This window comes from Megascapheus bottae, chromosome 3 (genome assembly GCF_031878675.1).
Source record: "Megascapheus bottae isolate mThoBot1 chromosome 3, mThoBot2.hap1, whole genome shotgun sequence".
Taxonomy (NCBI): Eukaryota; Metazoa; Chordata; class Mammalia; order Rodentia; family Geomyidae; genus Megascapheus; species Megascapheus bottae.
Genome location: NC_143511.1, coordinates 86,723,835 through 86,747,616, shown reverse-complemented (window position 1 = coordinate 86,747,616; position 23,782 = coordinate 86,723,835). Strand labels below are relative to the sequence as shown.

General features: G+C 56.3%; 1 protein-coding gene across 1 annotated transcript; it reads left to right on the top strand.

The window, feature by feature from the left end:
* The first annotated feature begins 9,755 nt into the window (after positions 1–9,755).
* Fam78a (family with sequence similarity 78 member A) lies at positions 9,756–19,984 on the top strand. The gene is made up of 2 exons (XM_090330832.1): positions 9,756–10,732; positions 19,365–19,984. The coding sequence occupies exons 1-2, from the start codon at positions 10,410–10,412 to the stop codon at positions 19,891–19,893; spliced, it is 852 nt and encodes a 283-aa protein (XP_090186958.1). The 5' UTR covers positions 9,756–10,409; the 3' UTR covers positions 19,894–19,984.
* The last annotated feature ends 3,798 nt before the right edge of the window (positions 19,985–23,782 follow it).

Here is a 23,782-nt window from a genome sequence, read left to right as displayed (position 1 = left end):
TCTGCTGACTTTGACCTAGTTGTGTTTAACCAGCATTTCCAAGAACTAGTTGTGATGACCCTGTTTGACAGATGAGGAAGCTGAGTCTCAGACAGGCATTAGCCTGTCTGTCGAGGCCCTCTGGGTCTCGGGGAATCAGGCTGGGACCAGACAGGCCTTCTGACCACAGACCTCTGGAAGGGTTTACTCAGGTCTTCTCCAGAGTGGTCACCTTACCCTCCCTGGGTGGAGCCGTGGCTGGAGCTGGCCTCAGCCGCAGCCCTGGACTCACTAGCTGGCACTATTAATACCCAGAGGTGCAGTCAGCATTTTGCTCTGGCTCCAATTACCAGTGAGTTCTGGGGAGGCCACATAGTCTAATTTAGTTCCACTCCAGCTGTGGCTAAGACATGGGCTCTGCAGACATTTGCACCCTGGCTGAGATGTCCAGTGGAGCCACCGTAGGCAAATCCTCAATCCTTTCTCCCCATCTGGTTTGACTCCTAGGGTGGGGGGGGTTATGTGGTGACTTGACCCAGCCCAGTAGGCTGCACTGGCACCCTTGTAACCCAAGGCTGGCTACTCTCCTGTCAGCAGGGATGACCCTGGCCACCTTTGAGAGGCAAGAGCCATTCCTCAATCATGACCCTTTAAAAGTGCCTGCCAGGGGCCACGAGTTTGGCCTAGTGGTGGAGTGCTTGCCTAGCATGCACAAAGACCCAGGTTTGATTCCTCAGTACCACACACATAGTAAAAGCTAGAAGTGGTGCTGAGGCTCAAGTGGTAGAGCTCTAGCCTTGAGAAAGTCCAAGGACAGTGCTCAGGCCCTGAGTTCAAGTCCAGGACTGGAAAAAAAAAGTGCCTGCCAAAAAGCCCATAATCCTACCTGCTGAGTCATCAGCTTCATCCATCCATTCATCTGTTCATTCATCCATCCCTCCCTCCCTCCAGTGCTTTCATTGCTGTCTTCCTGCAACCCTAAAATAGCCAGTTCATAAAACAGTATATTATCAACAACATTACTTTTTCTTATTACCCAAATGTTTCTTCTTATTGCAATGGTTTTAATTAGCCAGGTATCGTGGCTCAAGCTTGAAATTCTAGCTACTCAGGAAGCTGAGATCTGAGGATGGAAGTCTGAAGCTAGCCCAGGCAGAAAAATTCCCAAGAGGGGCTGGGAGTTTGGTCTAGTGGTAGAGTGCTTGCCTAGCATGCACAAAGACCCGGGTTCGATTCCTTTGTTACCGCATACACAGAAAAAGATGGAAGTGGTGCTGTGGCTCAAGTGGTAGAGCTCTAACCTTGAGAAAGCCCAAGGACAGTGCTCAGGCCCTTAGTTCAAGCCCCAAGACTGGCAGGAAAAAAAAAAAAAAAAACAACTCTCAGGGGCCAGGAGTTTGGCCTAGTGGTAGAGTGCTTGCCTAGCATGCACAAAGACCCAGGTTCGATTCCTTAGTACCACATACACAGAAAAAAGCTAGAAATGGTGCTGTGGCTCAAGTAGTAGCGCTCTAGCCTTGAAAAATCCCAAGGACATCGGGGCCGGGAGTTTGACCTAGTGGTTAAAGTGCTTGCCTAGCATGCACGAAACCCAGGTTCGATTCCTTGGTACCATATACATAGACAAAAGCTGGAAATAGTGCTGAGGCTCAAGTGGTAGAGTGCTAGCCTTGAGAAAGTCCAAGGACAGGGCTCATGCCCTGAGCTCAAGCCCAGGACTGGCAAAAAAAAAAGGGGGGGGCTGGGAGTTTGGCCTAGTGGTTAAAGTGCTTGCCTAGCACGCATGAAGACCCAGGTTCGATTCCTCGGTACCCCACATACATAGCAAAAAGCCAGAAGTGGTGCTGAGGCTCAAGTGGTAGAGCTCTAGCCTTGAGAAAGTCCAAGGACAGTGCTCAAGCCCTGAGCTCAAGCCCAGGACTGGCAAAAAAAAAAAAAGAAAAATCCCAAGGACAGTGCTCAGGCCTGGAGCTCAAGCCCAGGACTGGCAAAAAAAAAAAAAGAAAAAAGAAAAAAAGAAAAGTTCTCAAGACAGTTAGAGACAGTTAGCTCTGATTAGCCAGAAAGAAAAACAACAAAAACTAATGGATCTATGGCTTTGCAGGTCCTCAGTTCAGCTCTAGTACCAGCACACACAAACACACACAAAAAAATTACATTATATGGTGAATACAATGTAATCCTTCTATTAACTACAATAAAAAAGTATAAAAAAAGAAAAAATACGTTATATATGTTAGCTATGTACATATATTTTTCTAATGTCCTTGTGTTTAGTGGCATAAATGTTCTGGGCAAGTTCTAATATTTCAAATATATATTTTGTTATTGCAGCAATAAAGGCAACATCTTCTGCAAAAAAATGTAATACAGATTATATTATAATCCTTCTATGAGAAAACTAAGGCAAGGGTGGCCAAGTTACAAAGTAATTCACATCTTTTATTTTTAGTTATGAAGCTATTTTATAACAAATATGATTTTTACAATCAGGAAATATATATTAAACAAATAAGATCTATGTATATCACACATATCCATACACACAACTATTCATTAGGAAATATAATCATAGCCAGGTATTGGTGACACACACCTGTAATCCTAGCTACTCAGGAGGCTGAGATCTGAGGGTTGCAGTTAGAAGCCAGGCAAGGATGGACAATCCATGAGACTCTTATTTCCAATAAATTACTCAGAAAAAAACAACAGAGGTATTGTGACTAAAGTGATATAAGAGCTAACCTTGAGCAAAGAAAGCATAAGGGACAGTGCCCAGGCCCTGAGCTTAAGTCTGAGGGCTAGCACAAAAACAGAGAAGGAAAGAAGAAAGAAAGAAAGAAAGAAAGAAAGAAAGAAAGAAAGAAAGAAAGAAAGAAAGAAAGAAAGAAAGAGAAGGAAGGAAGGAAGGAAGGGAGGGAAGAAAGAAAGGGAAAGGAAGGGAGGAAGGAAGGAAGTAGAAAATACAACCACATTACACATCTTTTAAGTATAATTCTCCCCTTTCACTTAGCAATACAAACATGTGCAAGATCCCTTTTTTTTTTCCTTTTTCTTTTTTAATGTTCATTCTGGGGCTTGAACTCAGGACATTATGCTCTGCTCAGCTTTTCAATTAAGGCTGGTGCTCTACCAGCCTCCTGGAGCTTGAACTCAGGGGCTAAGCACTGTCCTTGGGTTTTCTCAAGGCTAATGCTTTACCACTTGAGCCACAGCACCACTTCTGGCTTTTTCTATGTATGTGATACCAAGGAATCGAACCTGGGTCTTCGTGCCTGCTAGGCAAGCACTCAATCACTAGGCCAGACTCCCAGTCCTATTTCTAGCTTCTGTGTGTGTGTGCTAGTCCTGGAGCTTGAACTCAGGGTCTGGGTGCAGTTACTGAGCTCTTTTGCCCAAAGCTGACTCTTTACTACTTGAGCTCCACTCTGGCTTTTTGTGCTAAACTGGAGATAAGAGTCTCTCCCATGGCCGGGAGTTTGGCCTAGTGGTTAAAGTGCTTGCCTACCATGCATGAAGACCCGGGTTCGATTCCTCGGTACCACATACATAGAAAAAAAAAAAAAGCCGGAAGTGGTGCTGAGGCTCAAGTGGTAGAGCTCTAGCCTTGAGAAAGTCCAAGGACAGTGCTCAGGCCCTGAGCTCAAGCCCAAGACTGGCAAAAAAAAAAAAAAAAAAAAAAAGTCTCTCCCATATAGGCCAGGAGTGTGGCCTGGTGGTAGAGTGCTTGCCTAGCATGCACGAAATCCCAGGTTCAATTCCTCTTTACCATATAAATAGAAAAAGCTGCAGGTGGTACTATGGCTCGAGTGGTAGAGCTCTAGCCATGAGAAAGCCCAAGGACAGTGCTCAGGTCCTGAGTTCAAGCTCCAAGACTGCCAAAAAAAAAAACAAAACAAAAAAATGTCTCTCCAACCTTTCCTGCCCAGGCTTCAAACAGAGGTGGGTGAAAAGCTGGAGCGCAGCAGGAGGGACCAAGTTTGGGGTCCTTGCCAGGAGGTCCTGCTGGCTCCTGTGCTGGGCCTGCTTGGGGAGGGCTCTCCCCACTCTTCTAAGAGGCTCCTGGGTTACTCTGTTCAGGGAAACCTGATGCTTTACCCATTTATTTTAACCCCTTGGTGAGCTCCCCAGCCCCCACCAACCCCCTGCTCAGGATCGGGGGGGGGGGGGGGTTGCACCAGCTCCAGCTCGGGGCCGCCCCCTGGTCTCTCCTGGCGTGCACCCCAGACCTGGATAGGACCCTTGGAGCTTTCAGGTCGAGGCAGTTGTGACCCCTACTACTTTGCCTGCATATGGGATTCTTACCCCTGGTCAGAGGGGAAGAAGAGGGGTGCAGAGACTCGCAGAGGGGTACAGAATGAAGCATGCATACCAGTGCTGGCACCTGACTTGGGGGCCTGGCCAGGGAGGTACAGTGATTGCATGTTTACAGGCTCCCCGCTCTGAGACCACCTGTGCTCTGGACTGCAGGTCTGGGGACTCAGCCTTTACCAACACTGGCACTCACGCCTGGAATCCTAGCTACTCCAGAGGCTGAGATCAGAGGATCGGGGATGAAATACAACTTGGGCAGAGAAACCAAGAAACGCATCTCCAGGTAAATCAACAAAAAAGCCAGAACTGAAGCTGTGACTCAAGTTCTAGCCTTGAGCACAAAACCACACCACACCACACACACACACACACACACACACACACACACACACACACACCCCTACCAACCCACACAGAAACTGAGTGAGACACAAAGATTTGGCCTGCCTCTGGCCAGCCCCCACCTCCCTCAGCTCACACCTTTGCACGAATGCAGACACAATCTTCACACTCATGGCACATGCCACCACACACACAGAAAGAAACACACACAACCACCACACACCCTCACATGACACACACAGCCACACAGTGAGTGCACAACGGCCTGTGCTTGCTCACACGTTACATTTTCTGCATGCCCTCCTGAACAGAGTCAAGGACAAAACACATGAATTCACACCAACACAATCCAGCTCATATCCTAGTCCCTGGACACCTTCACCTCCTCCTCCCTCAGGCAACCCTGAACACACACATCCAAACAACTTACTCATCTACCTCCTGATTTAGAGTCATCCTCGCTTCCTCCCAGCCATTCCGAGGACTGGTTTGATGTCTTCATTCATCTCTTTTATGGGACCTTTAGTGCAGTGCTGGCATTGAGGGAACTAAGCGATGTTGCTTGTCTGGCTGGAGCCAAGGTTCACAAGCTCTTCTGAGTACTAGGCCCAGTGGAATGTTCCATCGATAGTAAAGAAGGAAGCTGGGTACAGTGGCTCACACCTGTAATCCCAGATACTCAGGAAGCTGAGATCTGAGGCTCATGGTTCAACACCAGCCCCAGGCAGGAAAGCCTATGGTGAGATTCCTATCTCCAGTTAGCCACAAAATGCCAGAAGTGGAGCTGTGGCTCAAGTGGTAAAACTCTAGCCGTGAGCAAAAAAGCTCAGGGACAGTGTGCAGGCCTCAAGTTGAGGACCTGCACATAAAAATAAAATAGTAAGAGCTGGGAGTTTGGCCTAGTGGTACAGTGCTTGACTAGCATGCATGAAGACCGGGGTTCGACTCCTCGGTTTCACATATACAGATAAAGCAGAAAGCGGTGCAGTGGATGAGTGGTAGAGCCCTAGCCTTGAGAAAGCTCAAGGAGTGTGCTCAGGCCCTGAGTTCAAGTCTCAGGACTGGTTAAATGAGTAAAATAGTAAAGCAGCAAACAAGTTTAGGGTGGTGGGGAGGCCGGTAGAGTGTCCCTAAGTCTGACCTGGCCTAGAACAGTCAGGACAATAGAATCTCAGCATCAACATTGTCCTCTGCAGATCAAGGCCCTGTTTCATATGCAAAAACACCTTTCTGCCTACTTTCCCCTTTTGGAGGTGGGGAACTTTCTGGGGACCCCTATGGTTCTGGGTTCAGGTTGGTGCCCAAGAGATGATGACCTCAGAGCTCTCTCTGGTGACCCCTAAACATGTCCCTGCATCTCCGAGAGCAGTGGTCAGGGTGCCTGCTGCTGTATAGAGCCCCTGGGTCTCTGCACCAGGCTGCTTGGTTTTGCCCACTGGGGCTCAATGCCCTCATCAGTAGATTGTGGAATGATATTTGGACAGAGCCATGAAGTATGTGTCAAACTCCGGCTGCCAAGGGCAACTTGGCACGGAGGAGCCACACGGGCTCCCGCTGTAGTCTGTGCAGCGCATAGATGTGTTCTAGGTTCTGTGCGCAAGCCCAGCTGGCAGCCCCACCATGGCTTCTGCTCTGACTCACTCTGTAGCTTTGGTTTTTCACAACCTCTCTGCATCAAAGTATCAGGAATGGAGAGACACTGGGGACCTTCTCCACCTCCGATAACATGCCAGACAGAGCCATTTACTGACAGTGCATAGCGAGGGTCTGTGCTTTGTGACAGCTGGCCCACCCCTCACCCTCCATGAATGCTGCCCTCTCTCAACCACTCTGAGCAGGAGGAAGGGTCATGTGGCATGCAGGAAGATCCGAGAGGCAGTGACTTCCAGGGGCTACACAAGACAGCCCAGCTTGCTCAGATCCTCTGTCTGTCAGAGCTGCCCCTGGCAGAGCTGTACCTCAGCTTGGAGCCTGGCAAACCAACCTTGGGTCTGCTCCCTGCACTGCACAGCCAGCGTCTTCATGTGAACGTGAGCACGTTATAACTGGGTGCTGGTGGCTCAGGATCTTAGCTACTCAAAGTAGAAACCACAAAATCTTCTGCAGTCTAGCTCAATAAGACTCAGTGTGGTTGAGTCTAATCTAGGGGAGTGGAGGAGGGAGGATGGATAGTTTTCCACAGCTAATTATTATCAAGGCCATTAAAAAAAAAAAAATCTTTCAATGGCCGGGAGTTTGGCCTACTGGTAGAGTGCTTGCCTAGCATGCACAAAGACCCGGGTTCAATTCCTTGGTACCACATACATAGAAAAGAAGCCGGAAGTGGTGCTGAGGCTCAAGTGGTAGAGCTCTAGCCTTGAGAAAATCCAAGGACAGTGCTCAGGCCCTGAGTTCAAGCCCAGGACCGGCCAAAAAAAAAAAATCTTTCAAGTTCGTAGGAACTAGGAAGCCTTGGGCCCCAGTGGCTCCCGCTTGTAATCCAACTCAGGAGGCTGAGATTTTAGGATCGAGGTTCAAAGTCAGCCACAGCAGGAAAGTGCATGAGACTCTTATCTCCAATTAACCACCAGAAAAACGTAAGTGGTGCTGTGGCTCAAAGAGACAGAGCACTAGGCTTGAGCAAAAACAGCTCAGTGCCCAGGGCCAGAGTTCAAGCCCCAAGACCAACCGAAAAAACAAAACCACGAAATGAGCAAGTCTCTGCTTTGCCAGTCTTGATCAGTGAACATCCAGGCACCTGCTCCGGGAGCCTTCCCTCCTGGCTGGAAGAGGTCAACCCTGGTCATTTAGGGCAGTGTGCTGGGTGGTAATGGCTGGCTGGGGGCTGTGATCAGATTCGGAGAAGCCTCTGCCCCTGGCTTTTCTCTCCTTAGAGTTGTTTCTGACACCCAGGGTGAAGGCGGGAGTGAAGAAGACAAAGCTGGCTTCACAAGCACCTACCACATGCTTTATCACTGCCACTCAGGGCCAGGCCACGCCCAGGCCTCCGGGGAGTGATAGCGCTCCAGTGAGGAGAGCCCCCTAGAACTTACCTCCAGGGACATCTCTGCTTATCAACTTAGGGCTGTGGCCTCTGTATCTTCCCCAACGTGTTTACTCAATGCCCCCAATTTTGTTACCAGGATGGCAGCACTGCCATTGAGGCATGCCCTGGCTGTGAGGTCTGGCTCTGTGCCAGGCTATCAGGGTCATGGGAAGAAGGCTGCTGAGATGGGCAACTTAAAAGTCAATGCCATCCTTACCAACAGTGGCCTCATAATTATCTGCTGTCACAGGAGACGATGAAGACCGCAGGAGTTCCAAGGATGACAACTTAGAAGTCAGTTTGAAAGGGCCTCTCGGGGAATCCCGGAGTTGTCTCAGTGGTTCTCCTGTGTGGTAAGCAAACCGTCCACGAGGGCTGTCTCTGTGGCCTTGGCTTGGCCACCCTGCCATTCTTGGTCTGAGTTGGCAAGATGGGGCATAGCTATGTCCTAGTTGAATGGAAGGAGTGTGCTCTCTCAGAACTAGGGATGTGAGCCAAAGGCCAGGAGGGAGAAGTGAGGGCAGGATGCAGAAAGGCAGCAGCCACCTGCATTGGCTGAACCTTTGCCCTGATTGGCCACCTCCAAGGAGAGACCCTGGAGTGAGAACAGCTCCTCTCTGCTCCCAGCACTCTGGGCTCTGTTCTTTTTTTTTTTTTTTGGCAAGATTGGGATTGAACTCGGCCTTTGCCAGGCTGGCAGTCTTCCCCCTTGAGCCTTGCTCCCTGCCTATTTTTTTTTTTTGTCAGTCCTGGGGCTTGAACTCTGGGCCTGGGCGCTGTCGCTGAGCTCTCCAGCTCAAGGCTACCGCCCTACCCCACAGCCACAGCCCCACTTCCTCTGCCTGACTTTCCTGATGTCACAACTCCCTTGGACTTGTGTGGGGTGGGGGCTGGATGGGGAGAGGGATCGGGAGAGGGGCTGCCTGTACAAGACCACGCTCCCCCGGGCCGGCCCCAGGCCAGGGCAGGGCGGACAGCGGGCAGGGGGCCTCGGGTCCCCTCCTGCGGAAGGTCTAGGCCTCCTCTCCATGACCCGTGAACCTTTCACAAAGCATCACAGCTGTGTCCCCCGCAGGTCGTGGGCCACCTGTCAGCTGTCAGGGCCCAGGCCCGGGGGTGCGGCCTCCTCCCCGCGCCGCCCCGGCCCGGCCCTGATCCCGGGAAGACCTGGGGGCTGCAGAGCTCCAGGGCCCCCGCCGCGCCCCGGCCCGCGCAGCCGCCGGACTACACTACCCACAATCCCCGCCGGCCTCGGAGGAAATGTCGGTTTTTTTTTTTTGCCGGGGAGGTGGGGCTCCCCTCCCCCCACCCGCCGCCGCGGAGCGCCGAGCGGGGAGCGGGGCCGCCAGGGGGCGGGCGCGCCGCGTGCGGGCCGGGCGCGGGGGGAGGCGCCCCGCGGCCGCCTGCGGACCTGCCTCCCGCGGGCCGGCGGCTGCGGGCGGCTGCGGGGCCCAGGCCGGCGCCGGGGGCCGAGTTTCGGCAAAGTTTGACCGGGTCGCTTGGCCGATGCCGCAGCGGCGCGGGGCGGCGCGGGACGCGCGCGGGGCTGGGGCGCGGCGGGGGAGCCGAGCGGCGGCCGCACGCGCGCGATGACCGTCAAATAGAGGCCGGGCGCGGGCGGGGCGGCAGCCCGGCTCGGCCTCCGCCCCCGGCCGCCCCGGGAGCCCCGGCGCAGCGCGAGCGCCCCTCGGGAACGTGCGCACGGTGGGGCCGGGCGCCGCGCGCCCCGGGCCGGCAGGTGAGTCGGCGGCTCACCCGGCGGGGCCGCGCGAGCCAAAGTTCCCGCAGCGGCCGGCGCGGCGCGCGGGGCTGGCGGGGCGCCGGAGTCGGGGCCCGACCCGGCCGAGCGGGGCGGGGGGCACCGCGACCCCGGCCCTCGAAAGGCGTGCGCGCCCAGTCGGACGCCCCCGGGGGCCGGAGCGGGCCGGGGGCGGCGGGACCCTCCGCAGCGGCCCCGCACCCGCGCGCCCCGGCGCCCGCAGGGCGTCGGCGGCGATGTCACGGCGACGATTATTCGCTGGAGCGCGCGGCGGCGCGGCGGCCCCTGACGGGGCGGGCGGCGGGCGGGGGCGCCGCCTCCGGGGAGACCGCCCAGAGCTGCGCCGGGAGCTCCGCGCCCGCGCCCCGCGCCGCCGCCTCCGCGCCCCCGCCCCCCGCAGCAGAAGTTCGGCTCAACTTTGACGCCCGGTCCCCCCCCACCTCCCCGCAGGTCCTCGGCGGCCGAGCGCAGCCCCGCGGCTCCCCGGACGGCGGACGGCGGCGCGCCCCGCGGGTGTGGGCGCCGGGCCCCGGGCGGATCGGGCCCCGCCGGGCGCGCGCGGGTGGCCCCCGGAGCTCGCGTGTGCGGAAGGCGGCGCGGCAGGAAGTCGGCGCGGTGCGGCGAGGGTGGCCCGAGCGCGGGGACCCGGCCTTCCTCCCTGGTGCGCCCGCCAACGCTCGCCGGCCGCCGTGGAGCACCTGAGCCCGAGTCTGCGAGCTGCGGTCCCCGCGCCTGGATGTCACGACATGCTCACCCACTAAGCTCCATAAACTCCAGACGTTTCTCTTTTTTTAACCCAAAGAGTATCGGTGATTTTTGTCCACTTGGAAGGAGGAGAGCCGGGAGCCAGGGCTCTTGAGATGCAGCGGGATCCCTATTTATAAGCGGCGCCCTCCACCCCGGGAGCCGTCTGTCCTATGGATTTCGGTCTTGAGGGTTGAGATTGGATTGCACCCGTCTACACTGGGTTCTGCGGCCTCTGCCCTTTCAATGCCCTGTCTGCCCTGGGACTGCTGGCCTTCCCTGGAGATCAGAGTGGTCCTGTGTGCCATGGGCTGTATTCAGAGCATCGGAGGCAAAGCCAGAGTCTTCCGGGAAGGCATCACCGTGATCGACGTGAAGGCCTCCATCGACCCCATCCCCACCAGCATCGACGAGTCCTCCAGCGTGGTGCTCCGCTACCGGACGCCCCACTTCCGGGCCTCAGCCCAGGTGGTCATGCCACCCATCCCCAAGAAGGAGACGTGGATCGTGGGCTGGATTCAGGCGTGCAGCCACATGGAGTTCTACAACCAGTATGGGGAGCAGGGCATGTGAGCACCCCCACTCTGCCCCCCGGGGACGGAGGGAGGGGGGGCGGAGGGAGGGGGGCTGCCCCGGCTGGAATTCATCTGTGAATTGTTTTGTTTTCTTGTGCTGGGCTTGAACTTAGGGCCTGGGTACTGTCCCTTTGTCTCTGGCTCCTCTAACTCTTCAGCCACTGCTGATTAGAGTTCAAGAGACTTTCCTGCCCACGCTGGCTTTGAACTTTGATCCTCAGATCTTAGCCTCCTGAGTAGCTAGGACTACAGGCGTGAACTACCAGTTCCTGGCTGCCTTACTTAGAATCAAGGTCATTCCCTGGTCTGTGGCCCCCAGGTTCCTGTCTCTGAAGGAAATGCAAGTTTTCCCTGGGCCTGAAGAGAGCATCTGGGGTCAACAAAGAGGCCACTGCTCAGTCCCCCAGGCCTCCATCGGCACACATGGTAGACACTCAGGGCCTCTTAGGTCTCCAGACGTTCTTGTCCTGGGTTTTGTGCTCCTGCTTGCACTTGTCTGTGGGGGTGGACCTGGGGGTGTTCATTGTGGAAAATGGCGGAGGTGTTTGGAGGGAGGTCACCTGAGATGTGGAGGCACATGTCAGAGGTCGGTGGTCATCCCCCTCCAGGGGACCCTCCTCAGAACGGCCCACTGGCTGTTTCTCTTTAGCCTGGTCTCTAGAATGTTCCTGGGATGTTAAGGACCCTGGATTGGGGTTTGGCTTGTGTCCAGTGTGGAATGAGCGCAGGATAGCTGTGGGAAGACCACTGGGGGACAGAGGTTAGGAAATGGCTTTTCCTGAGGGCTACGGGGATTCGGGGAGTGTGTGTATGTGCTCTGAGGTCCCAAGGGAAATTCTCAGTTGAGCCCATGACACTCTGGACGCTGTCCCAGAGTCCCTCTTGCACTGGGAGTGCCCTTTACAATTTCACTTCCAAGCTCTACATATGGGGGATTCAGATCCTAGCCCCAACAGAAGAATATTCTGGGCCACTTGTTTCTGGACTGTGGTCTTCCCCATTTAGCAACTCTAAATCCCAAGGGAAACAGGAAGATGGGACAACAGAAACGTGCCTGTCACCAAGGTCCCCAAAGCAGGTGGACGCCCACAGGGCATGTGGGGACCCCCCCCCACATAAAAGAGCTGTGTCTTCACCCCTGAGCCTTTCTCTCTCAGAAGGACCCTGCAGCTTGTGTAGAGAAGCAGGGTGTTGGGGGTTCCATTATTTGGGAGAAGGGGAAACTTTCCCCAAGAAGCCTTAGTAACCCAGAAACCTCCTTGGTCCTGCAGGGCATTGAGGGCAGTTGTTGAAAAGCAGAAGTTTTCCTTGGGTTTCAGGCAGTGTGGTGTCATGCACGGTGTCTTCGCAGCTGACCCGAGCGGCGGGGAGCTGGGCAGCCTCACCTCCCGCACCGTGTTGGTTAGATGAGCCGGGCACCGTGGCCTGCGGGCATGCAGCCAGGCTCTGCCACTTCCCCGGGTGTGACTGTGGTCTGACCAGAGTCCCTGCCCATGCAGTAGTGCGGGAATTACTCAGACAACCCCTGAGTCCTGGGCAGGCTCAGGTGAGTCCAGAGTGCAAGTGGCCATCCTCCGTGAACCTGGCATTGTCATTCTGGTGGAAGCCATGGAATTTATATTGTCTGAGACAGGACAGCTGTCATCTTGCAGTGCATTTTCTTCCTAGCCCAGCTGTCTCCTCATCCACATAGTGGCCGCCATACACAGCGGATGTGTGTGCGGGGACTGGGGCTCGAACTCAGGGCCTCAAGCTCTTTCTTGGCTTTTGTACACAGGGCTTGGCACTCTGCCACTTGAACCCCGGCTCTACTTGTGGCTTTTTGCCAGTTAATTGGAAATAAGAGTCTCACGGATTTGTCTGCCTGGCTGGCTTTGAATCAATGATCCTCAGATCTCAGTCTTCTAAGTAGCTAGGATTATAAACACGAGCTGTCAGAACCCCACTCTCTACTGTAATTTTTAAAATTTAAAAATAGCATAATCCAGAGCCGGTTGAAGTGACTAAAAGCAGAGCCATTTTCCTTGGGCGCCATCTGCCCCGCCGGCCCCCTGGCTCTGGCCGGCGTGTCTCCAGCGCCTTCTCAGGGTGTGCTGAGGTGGGGTGGGACCAGATGGGGGAGGGGCAGAGGTGGAGGCTCCCAGCATGGCCAGCAAGGGACACCAGCCTGCAGTGGCTGGGGGCTCCCAGGGGGCCCCAGGAGGCCATTTGCAGCCTGACAGTAGCTTCTTCCTGAATGCAAGTGGAAGCATTTCGATGGGATTTAAAAGCCTTCCTGTCTTCCCTACCCCAGACTTCCTGCGTGGGTGACATTAAGCAGAAACCTCTGCCAGCCTTGTCCTTCCACCTGCCTGGCTGTGGATGCTTCTTCCTGCTGGGGCTGGCCTGGGTGGGGGTGGGGCACACATGTCCACACGTGGCCCAGGGCTCCCTGGTTGAGAATCACCAGATTGAGCCCCCAGATCACTTGAATCATTAAAGTAAAACCCAAGCCCGGACACCAGCGATTTGGGGAGGGGACAGCCAGGCAGCTGAGGCTAGATTAGGGCTTATGTTCTCTGGAAATGGGCTTGTATTAAAAATATTAATTCCAAATACTTAACTGAAATCCTTAATATCCCCAAACATTATCCCGGCTTGGAATTAATCTCCAAGCCAGAGGGTGAACTTGTTAGCGTGACATTCTGGGGTTTGAAATGCAGCAGTGCAAGCACTCCACCACTAGTTCAACCTCCGGGCACCCTAGCATGCATGAAGACCGGGGTTCGATTCCTCGGTACCACCACATACACAGAAAAAAGCCGGAAGTGGTGCTGTGGCTCAAGTGGTAGAGCGCTAGCCTTGAGAAAGCACAAGGACAGTGCCCAGGCCCTGCGTTCATGCCCCAGGACTGGCAAAAAGAAAAAAAGAAATGCAGCAATGCAAACCCCAGCACCTCCCCAGCAGCCATAGCTTTCCACGGGCAAGCTGTAAGATGGCGTTTCTCCACCAGCCCCTCAGAACTCTTAAGAATTTTTGGGTCCAACCCCCGTGGCTTTTGAAGCCAACCTCCCTGCAAACTGTGGGAGACCTGCCTGCTAGCTGTGCTGTGCCTCAGCTGTCGCCTGCCACCTGCCGCTCAGCCTTCTGAGTGAGGAGTCCCTGTTTCTTGCCAGGGTGGGAAAAGTGCTGTTTATCCTTAGTTTGTCCTTCCCGAACTCCCAGGGAACCTGGCCCACTGCTAAGGCCAGGCTGTGGAAGCAGGGGCTCACATAGAGAGAGGGTCTCTCTGTGCCCCTGCCCAGCCTGAGGGGGAATCCTGCCCCCACACTTGTGTGTATGTGTGTGTACTGGTACTGAGGCATGAATTTAAGTCCTGGGCGCCATCCCTTAGGCTTTTTTTTTTTCACTCAGGCTACTGCTCTACTATTTGTGCTATACTTGGCTATTATTTTAGTAGTTCGTTGGAGATAAGAGCCTCATGGACCTTTCTGCACAAGTTGGCTTGAACTTCGATCCTCAGATCTCAGTCTCCTGCATAGCTAGGATTATAGGCGTGAACCACCAGTGCCAGGCAGCCCTGAGTCAAGTCTGTTAAACTTTCAGAGCCTTCTACTTTCTCTGTGTGGTGTGTGTCTGTGTCTGTCGTGGGGCTCAAACTCAGGGCCTGGGTGTTGTTCCTAAGCTCAAGGCTAGCACTTTGAGCCACAGTATCACTTTCAGTTTTCTGGTGGTTAACTGAAGGAGGAGAGTCTCACAGACTTTTCCACCTGCACTGGCTTTGAACTGTGATCCTCAACTCCCAGCTCCCTGAGCCCCTCTGTGGACTGGCCGTGCTGGGTGGCAGTGGTAGGAATGGCAGCGTCACATGGCAGATGGCATTGCATCGTGTGGAATGAGTGCGTAGCTTTCCATGCTCCGTAGCTCTCAGTGCTGTGGTTATGAATCTCGATCACCCGTGATTACTCACCACTCTGCCCTGCTTGGCAACATCAAGATGGCTGCATTGCTAAGGCGTGGCCTTCGCCCTTCTCCTTTGTTTCCTGTTCCCTCTGTGGTAGGACAGCAGGAGGCCTCGTGGGTCTTTCTTGCCCGTATTTGTGCCTACATCTGCTGCCACGGGCTAGGCTTCCCCAGTGCGGCCTAGAACCGGAAGAGGCAGCCTGGAGAGTCTTCTCCCCCTCCCCCTTCTCTGAGGATCTCGGAGTGAGGAAGCTTACTGGAGGCCTGCAGCTCTGGAGACAGGCCTGGAGGATTGTCCTTGCCAACCACGTGGCCTCTTCCTGAAGCTGGAGCCCGAGCGTTGCACTCCCCTCGCACAGAACAATTGAGGCCTGGGTTTCCTCTCCGGAAGGCGGCCTCGGTGGTGTGGTGGGCTCAGGCGGAGGCTCCAGCAGAGGCCAGGGTGGGCGGGTATGGGAGAAGGAAGTCCCTGTTTGTAGGCTTTTTTGTGTGTGTGGAGGAAGCAGTGGGGGATGGCCCAGGCCTGGGCTGTCCACCTCCCTTGGGTGGAACATAAAAGCTGCAGCTCTGGGAGCTTGGGCAGGGCAGAGTCACCCAGGGTCCCTTGGCTGGAGGCAGCTTCTGCCAAGTAGACTTGGCCTCCGGACTCAGCTGTGTTGCAGGTAGATGAGGATCCACAGAGCCCTGGTGCCCAACCCGGGCCTAGCTTGTTCAGCCATCCAGTCACCCTCTGAGCACACAAGTGGATGGATGAGTGTTGGGGGAAGTTGCTGGGACAGCTTGTTTGTAGGGGGATTTTTTTTTTTCCTTCCCACTCTTCACTACTGCTAGGAATGAGGAGCCCTGGACAACCCCAGGTTCCTGGCTGGAGAATTGGGGAATTGTAGTCTAAAGGGCAGGTGACCAGGGAGACACTAGATGTTTCCACCAGGAGAAAGGTGTTACGTTGTTGCAGGGTGGCTGGTGCTGGGACTTGAATTCATGGCCTGGGCACGCTGTTCCTTAGCTTTTTTTCTACTCAAGGCTGGCACTGTACCATTTGAGCCACAGCTCCACTTCCAGGTTTTTGCTGGTAAATTGGAGATAAGAGTCTCAGGGCTTTGAAGTGTGATCTGCTATTTTATTTTTAGAGAATCTTGATAGGAAGCCCGGCTATCTCAAGATTGTAGGCATGTGCCCCTATCCTGGTGAAGGGCCATTGACAGTAAGTGGATAAGAAGCCAGGAGAGACATATGGGCAGGATGACAGATGCATGTGGTGCTTGGTCAATTCTGGCCCAGGAATGGTGTTGGCTGCCATTTCTCAATTCCAGAGTCCAGGACTGGAATTTGTAGTCAGAGAGCCCTGAGCTGGAGGGGAGTCTGCACCTGCCTGGAAACATCCAGGCCTGCAGCCACACCCTGAGGCCCCTCCACACTCCGCACTCGAGGAGCACTGGGTCACTGGCTGGAGGAGACAGGAAAGCGGGCCCGGGTAGCCAACCTGGCCTGAGGTCACAGTGGCAAGTCACACCTGCCCTGAGGCCTCCACGAGGAAGACCCACTTCCAGTCTATGAACCCCCCCCCCCCCCGGGGAAAGCCTGACTCTGAGCAGCACAATGGACAGAATGTGAGTTTGAAGGCTCATATGCTGTCCATCATACTGCTCAGAGCCTGTGTGTGTGTGTGTGTGTGCGTGTGCGCGCGTGCGCATGCCTGTGTCTATACTCATAGGCAATGGAGAACCATATTAAGTACAACAGGACCAGAGCTGTGTGATCAGCTTTGTGTTTTTTGGATATCTCAGCAGCTCCTGGGAGACCAGGCAGGGCTCGGGGGTCCCGGGTCAGGGTGAACGCAAAGGAAGAGAAGACCCTTAGGGGGGCCTTGGGTGCAGGTTCCCCTCTCCCCCGTGGAGTGGAGGTTCTGTGTGTCCTTTCCTGGACTTGGTGTTCAGTGTGGCAGGGGCTCTGCGGAGGTTTGCCAGCGGGGTGGGTGACAGGAGCAGGGACTGGAGGGGAGCCATGCAGGCCACCGACAAGTGAAGGGGCCACTGGCTCTCGGCTGCTGTCTGTAGGGTGCACGCCCTGAAGGTCACCGTGTGTGACAGGTGATGGCACTGGCCTCTCCCGATGGCCTAGGAAACGGGTTCTTGTTGGTTTTGTTATTGTGCCTGTACTAGGACTTGAACTTGAGGCTGAGGTGCTTGCTGCCTCTTAGCAGACACTTTACCACTGAAGCCACAGCTCCACCTCCAGATGTCTTTTCTGGTTAACTGGGGATGAGCGTCTCATCTGGAAGTCCTTCCAGCCTGGGTTGGCCTCTAGCGGCAGTCCTCAGATCTCAGCTTCCTGAGTAGCCAGGTGTGAGCCACCAGCACTCAGCCTGAAGTCCTTACCTTTTGAGCAAAAGTGCTTGTGGTCTTGCATTGCATGGAGTCCACAGTTCAGTCACCAGTCTTGCCCTAAGGACCAGGAGAAGCCAGTGAGGAGGCGGGCGTTGGTCAGTACTCATGGTGCCCTGGGGCTTGGGGGGAGATATCCTTGAGGAGGAGGAGCAGCACACTGCCCGTGGGCTGGAGGCCTTGTGGGCCTGGCAGGCGAGGCCCTTGGTGGCAGGAGCACATGGGAGCTGTGGGGTGGCACCCACAGTGGCCCACTGTGTACACCTGAAGAAGATTTGGTGTGTGCAGGATCGTGCACACACTGTGAAGGCTCGGCATATGCAGGGCTGGGGTCCGAGTCTAGCCCTCTGCCCTTGTAGCAGAGACTACAGGTAGCAAGGTCTATCTTGTGGCTCAAGGTCATTCAGAACAAATATAACATGGGCCCTCACACAGGAGGTATCAGTGAGAGAGTCATCACACGAAAAGCTTATGTAATAGAAAATAGGAAAAATGACGTTAGAAATAAGACTTTGGGCCAGGGGTTTGGCCTGGTGGTAGAGTGCTTGCCTACCATGCATGAAGACCTGGGTTAGATTCCTTTGTACCACATACAGAGAAAAAGCCAGAAGTGGTACTGGGGCTCAAGTGGTAAGAGTTCTAGCCTTGAGAAAGCTCAAGGACAGTGCCTAGGCCCTGAGCTCAAGCCTAGGACTGGCCAAAAAAAAAAAAAGAATAAATTGGTGTCTCATGGCTCATGCCTGTAGACTTAGCTACTCGGGAGGCTGAGATCTGGAGATCATGATTAAAAACCAACGTGGGCAGGAAAGTCAGTGAGACTCCATCTGCAGTTTACCAGCAAAAGGCTGGAAGTAGAGATCTGGCTCAAGTAGTAGAGCACCCGCTATGAATAATCAAGCCAGTTGAGAGTGGGAGGCCCTGAGTTTAAGCAAAACAAAAACCTGGGGTCAGTTCAGAGGCGCCTCCAGCTGCTGCTCCCTCCAGTGGTCTCCGGAGGTTTCTGTCTGAGCCAGCTGGGGTGTGTTGAGGCATCCAGCCTTGAGCTGGCTGGGGAGGTGGGTGGGATGAGGCTGCTGAGGGGTAGAGCTGATGAATGAATGGCCAGGTCTGAGGCTGGGTCTCCCATCCTGCCCTAGGCCACGCCCCTCCCACCCTGCCCCAGGCCACGCCCCTCCCACCCGGAGAGACGGACAGACCTTGTGATCCAAAATGCACTGCTGGGGTGGTTCCCAGGCCTGAGTAACCTCTCCCATGAGACACCGCTGGCAGCCGGCTCATGAGGGACTGTCACCTGGCTGTGACGGGGCAGGGATTGGGCTCTGGGGGCTGATGTCTGAGTGGTTGTGATGAGGTGAGGATTTAACTAAAAGCCCAGCTCTTTACTGGCCAGAACTAAGACAGTAGTACCTTTGCATAACACATTTCTGTCTAGACTGAGGTGTGGCTCGGTGTAGAGCGTTTACTTGACAAGCCTCAAACCCTGGGTTCAGTCCCCACCACTGTCCAAACAAAAGCACTAAAAATGCTTGTACAAGCCAGATGCCAAGGCTGAGATCTAGAAGGTCACAGTTACAGGTCAGCCTGTGCAGAAGTCTGTGAGACTCTTTCCTTTAAAATAACCAGCAAACAAAGCCATGCTGGAAGTGTGGCTCAAGTGGTAGAGCTGCAGCAGCTGAGCAAGCACATCAAGAAAGCAGGAGACTTGGGCCAGGAGTTTGAACTAGCGGTAGAGTGCTTGCCTGGCATGCACGAAGACCCGGGTTCAATTCCTCAGTACCACATACATAGAAAAAACCCAGAAGTGGTGCTGAGGCTCAAGTGGTAGAGCTCTAGCCTTGAGAAAGTCCAAGGACAGTGCTCAGGCCCTGAGCTCAAGCTCACGACTGGAAAAAAGAAAGCATGAGACTGATTTCAAACCCCATTGCCACCACCACCACCAACAAAAAAACCCCCACAAACAAACTGAAAAATGCCTGTCCGGCAGATGAGCGCGGGGCACCTTCTGAATTGCAGGGCCGGGACCCTGGCAGGCAGAAACCTGTACCCTGAGGTTTCGGGCAGGCCCTCAGCCTCCCCGTGCTGGGGAAGGAGGGGCTCACAGTGCTTTCCTGCCATGCGCTGCCTAGCAGAGCCAGGCCCGGGGCACTGCGGGCCTCAGGTGCCACCTGTGCCACCTGTGCCAGAAGTGGACTGGCTCTTGCAGGGCTGGGGCCACACCCCAGGCCCCTAGGAGAACACACGGATGTCCACTTGAGTGGCCAGTCCAGTCGCATGACCCAGTCTGCCTGCCTTCTCCACAGGTCCAGCTGGGAGCTCCCCGACCTCCAGGAGGGCAAAATCGAGGCCATCAGCGACTCGGACGGGGTGAACTACCCCTGGTACGGCAACACCACCGAAACCTGCACCATCGTCGGCCCCACCAAGAGAGACTCCAAGTTCATTATCAGCATGAACGATAACTTCTACCCCAGCGTCACGTGGGCCGTGCCCGTCAGCGAGAGCAACGTGGCCAAACTGACCAACATCTACCGGGATCAGAGCTTCACCACGTGGCTGGTGGCCACCAACACCTCCACCAACGACATGATCATCCTGCAGACGCTGCACTGGCGCATGCAGCTGAGCATCGAGGTGAACCCCAACCGGCCCCTGGGCCAGCGTGCCCGGCTGCGGGAGCCCATTGCCCAGGATCAGCCCAAAATCCTGAGCAAGAACGAGCCCATCCCGCCCAGCGCCCTGGTCAAGCCCAACGCCAACGACGCCCAGGTCCTCATGTGGCGGCCCAAGTACGGCCAGCCGCTTGTGGTCATCCCGCCCAAGCACCGGTAACCCCGCGCGCCCGCTCGGTCAGACTGGAGGAACGCGGCTCTGCGCGGGCCGGACCACTCATTCAGCAAATACAACCATTCTACCTTCTCCAGCTGGGGTCTCACTGTGCTAGCCGCCCCACCCCTCGGCTCCCCGGCTCCCCGGCTCCCCACCTGCCTCCCCGTGGGGAGCTGGAGCCCCTGTGGGTCGTCCCCCCCTCAAGGGCACCCTCCTTCCCCTCTTCTCCACTTGCAGCTGACTCCCTGCAATACTGCTTTTTGTCCCCCCCCCCCAGCTCCTCTTTTTGGGGCTCAGGCATGAAGCCTTGGCTTCCATCCGCCTGACCTGCACTGGGGATGCATTGGCGCTGTGGGTCTGCCCGCCCTCCTTCCCTCCCTCCCTCCCTCCTCCCCCATCCTCTGCCACTCAGCCTTACGTACACTTGCTTTGCCAAACTTTTGCCTTAAGCTGAGTTGAGGGGAAAAGAAAGAGAAAAAGAACATAGGATTGCTTTCCTGCCCTACTCTCCATCTTTTGCCGAAGGTGGAGGGAGACCCATGGCAGCCCCTGCTCCTGGGCATCCTGCCGTGGGGGGCCAGGGGTGGTGGGGGGACTCAGGCTTCGAACCAGCTGTGATTCCTTTATTTTGGCAGAAGACAAAACCATAGCCATTTGAAGAGCTTTCTCTCCATCCCAGGCACAAGCTCTCCCTGTTTCCCAGAGGCTGTGATCGGGGGTGTGGATCTGCAGTCCCCCCCCCACCCCCCCCCCCACAGCCTATCTCACTCAGGTGGTTCTGGGAGCAGGGAAGGCCCTGGGAGACCTTCTCCCTTTCCCCTGGGGACCCAGCCCTGCTGCACAGGTTTTCCTTCCCCAGCCTGGCCGGCCCTGCGTGCTGAGGACCAGGCCACAGACTGGGGTTGGAGATGGAGGCATTGCTCTCACCCAGCTGAGCCTGCACTGTGAAGACTTGAATCCGGAATTCCAGCCCCTGGCTGGCTGTTCCCTGGTGCACTGGACTGGGCTAGGGCAGGGCTTCCGGGTCATTCTCAGGGGATGCTGCTCCCGGGCTCCCGGGCAGGGCTGCAGGCAGGCTCTGCGCCTGTGCTGCAGCTCCTGTGGCAGCCACACTGTGGCCCGGAAGTTTGGGGGGCACCAGTGGCCCCCCAGCTGTTTGTCCTCTACAAGCCAGGCCCAGGATGGACAGGTGGCCCAGGTCAGCAGTGGTGCTGGGGGACGCCACGCTTCCACCCCGCTTGCCAGCCCCCATCTGCAGCCCCAGACCCCTTGTTCCAACCTGTAAGAACCAAGCACAGAAAAACTGTGAGAAAAAGAATCCCTTTCTACTGCAGTGAGCCACTGTGGGGTGTCGGGGGCGGCGGCAGGGGCCCCGGCCTGCGTCCCTGCCCTGCCCCTCACCACGCACCCCTGGATTTCCCCAGAATGGTGTGGTGCTGGGGTCCCCGGAGCACTCCTCAAGGGTGGGACCCCCTCTACGTGTGTGTGGGGGTGGTGCTTCGGGAGCCCCGGGTGGAGGATGGGGGGTCCCAGCCCCCCTCCCCAGAGCCCTTTCTCTACACTCAGGTCTTTACTGCACTAAAGAGAGGGGCCCAGGAGGGTCGGCGTGGGGTTCTCGCTGTGGGAGTCCTGGGCCCCAGAGCACAGGGGGCCCCCAGCACCAGCATTTCTGGAGACTCCGCCCCCTGCATGCCCCACCCGCCCTCCTCCAGGGTCTTCCACTTCCGTGCCCTGATGTCAAGCACGGACCCCAGGCTTCCCGCTTGGGGCCCCGTCCCTGTGACACCCCCACACCTGTCCCAGTGCGGGCACTCACCCCTCCTTCCAGCAATAAGAACCAGGCTACCCGAGTCGGCTGGGGACGGTACTGTGATCGGAGCCGGTGTCTGCGCCAGGAGGCACGAGGCTCTCTGGACAATGACCGTGAGCCTGGTGGTTTTTATTTAAGATAAAATCACAACGATAAAAAGAAATAAAATGAGTTTTAAAAGAGGCCCAGTCCCCGGGTGTGGTGTGACGGCCGTCTGGGTGGATGGCTTGGTGGGGCGGCCTGGCGTGCGTGCTCTGGGGGTGAGGGGACTCTGGTTCTGGCACCTTCACTGCCACCTCCATCACGGGCCCCTCTACGACCAAAGTCCTGTGCCTCGCCTCGCGGTGGGGGGGGAAGCGGCAGCTTAGCTGGGGAAGGGAGGGGGAGGGCTTGGCGTGTTGACAAATAGAACTGGGTGGAGAGTGATACTTTGGACCACCTGTGGGCCTGCACGCCCAAGGGCCTGCATACCTGTGGACCTGCACACCCGTGGACCTGCCCTGTGGATCTGCACACCCGTGGGCCTGCCCTGTGGACCTGCACACCTGTGGACCTGCACACCCGTGGGCCTGCCCTGTGGACCTGCACACCTGTGGACCTGCACGCCCAAGGGCCTGCACACCTGTGGACCTGCACACCCGTGGACCTGCCCTGTGGACCTGCACACCTGCGGGCCTGCCCTGTGGACCTGCACACCCATGGACCTGCACACCCACGGGCCTGCACACCCGTGGACCTGCACACCCACGGGCCTGCACACCCGTGGACCTGCACACCCACGGGCCTGCACACCTGTGGACCTGCCCTGTGGACCTGCACACTCGTGGACCTGCCCTGTGGACCTGCACACCCACGGGCCTGCACACCTGTGGACCTGCACACCCATGGACCTGCACACCCGCGGGCCTGCCCTGTGGACCTGCACACCTGCGGGCCTGCCCTGTGGACCTGCACACCCATGGACCTGCACACCCACGGGCCTGCACACCTGTGGACCTGCACACCCGTGGACCTGCACACCTGTGGGGTCTCCAGGTGAAGTCAGCACTCGGCCCTGCGGCAGCCGGGGAAGCCAAGGCTGGGAGGGGGAGGGGAGAACGGCTTCCTGGAATCAGAATGTGCTTAGGTGAGGGCGGAGCCTTGAAGGTGGACCACAGCTCAGGGAAGCTACAAGCTGGCACCTGCATAACAATTGAGCAGCCAGAACTATGTACCAGTTACCACTCAGACTGAGCTGGAGAGGCTCAGTGGGTTGTGAGGAGTCAATGTATTTCCTCCAGGAATCGGCAGAATCCATCCTTTCCTGACCCATCCTGGGTCCTCCGGGCAGGAAATGCCTTTCTCCCCGCCCACTTCCCGGAAGTCTGCCGGCTGCTTCATGGCTCACAGAGAACCCAGGTGGTTAATGAGGGGCAGCGGGGTCTCCTGCAAGCTCAGGGCCAGCTGGGGCCACTCTGCAGCCCTGTGGGGGACAGGAAGTCCCCATCCACTCATGCTGAGTGACAGCACTGGTTTCTTCCTGGTTCTTTAAGTTACTGAAGCTGGAAGTGACACAATGGGCTTCGCTGCACCCTCTACCCAGAAGCCATCTGGGTGGCACATCACTGGCATGGATGGCATTGGCTTGTGGAGGAGTCAGTCCCTCAGTACTGTCTAGAAGGGGTGTGTGTGTGTGTACACACGTACCAACAGGAAATAGCCTGATTGTGCCAGGACGAAGACAGATCTTCCTGTGCCCAGCAGCTGTGCGAGGGTGGGAGTTTGGGGAGCAGAATGTGCAGGATGGGGCCCAGCGTGGAGGAAAGCAGCTCCCCAGTGTCCTCTTTGCTCACATTGGAAATTGTCCAGCTCTGCAAACTGATAGTGGGTTAAATTTAGCAGTCCAGATTGGGCTGAGGGACACAGGCTGGACCTGGCTGGGCCAGGTCCCCTCTCCGGGGCCCAGCTGTCTGGGTGCAGGGTGGGGCGCCATGAGATGTCTGCAGGAAACAGCTGCTCCACAACCCCACACAGCCTGGCACACCCACGGCCGCTCACTCCTGCCCAGACACTGGGGCCTGGCCCCTTCTCAAAGGGCACAAA

Excerpts from the sequence above, each read along its gene's own strand:
- Fam78a (XM_090330832.1), top strand. The coding sequence starts at position 10,410 with ATGCCCTGTCTGCCCTGGGACTGCTGGCCTTCCCTGGAGATCAGAGTG. Across the intron at positions 10,733-19,364 it reads CAGTATGGGGAGCAGGGCAT|GTCCAGCTGGGAGCTCCCCG; the intron begins GTGAGCACCCCC and ends CCTTCTCCACAG.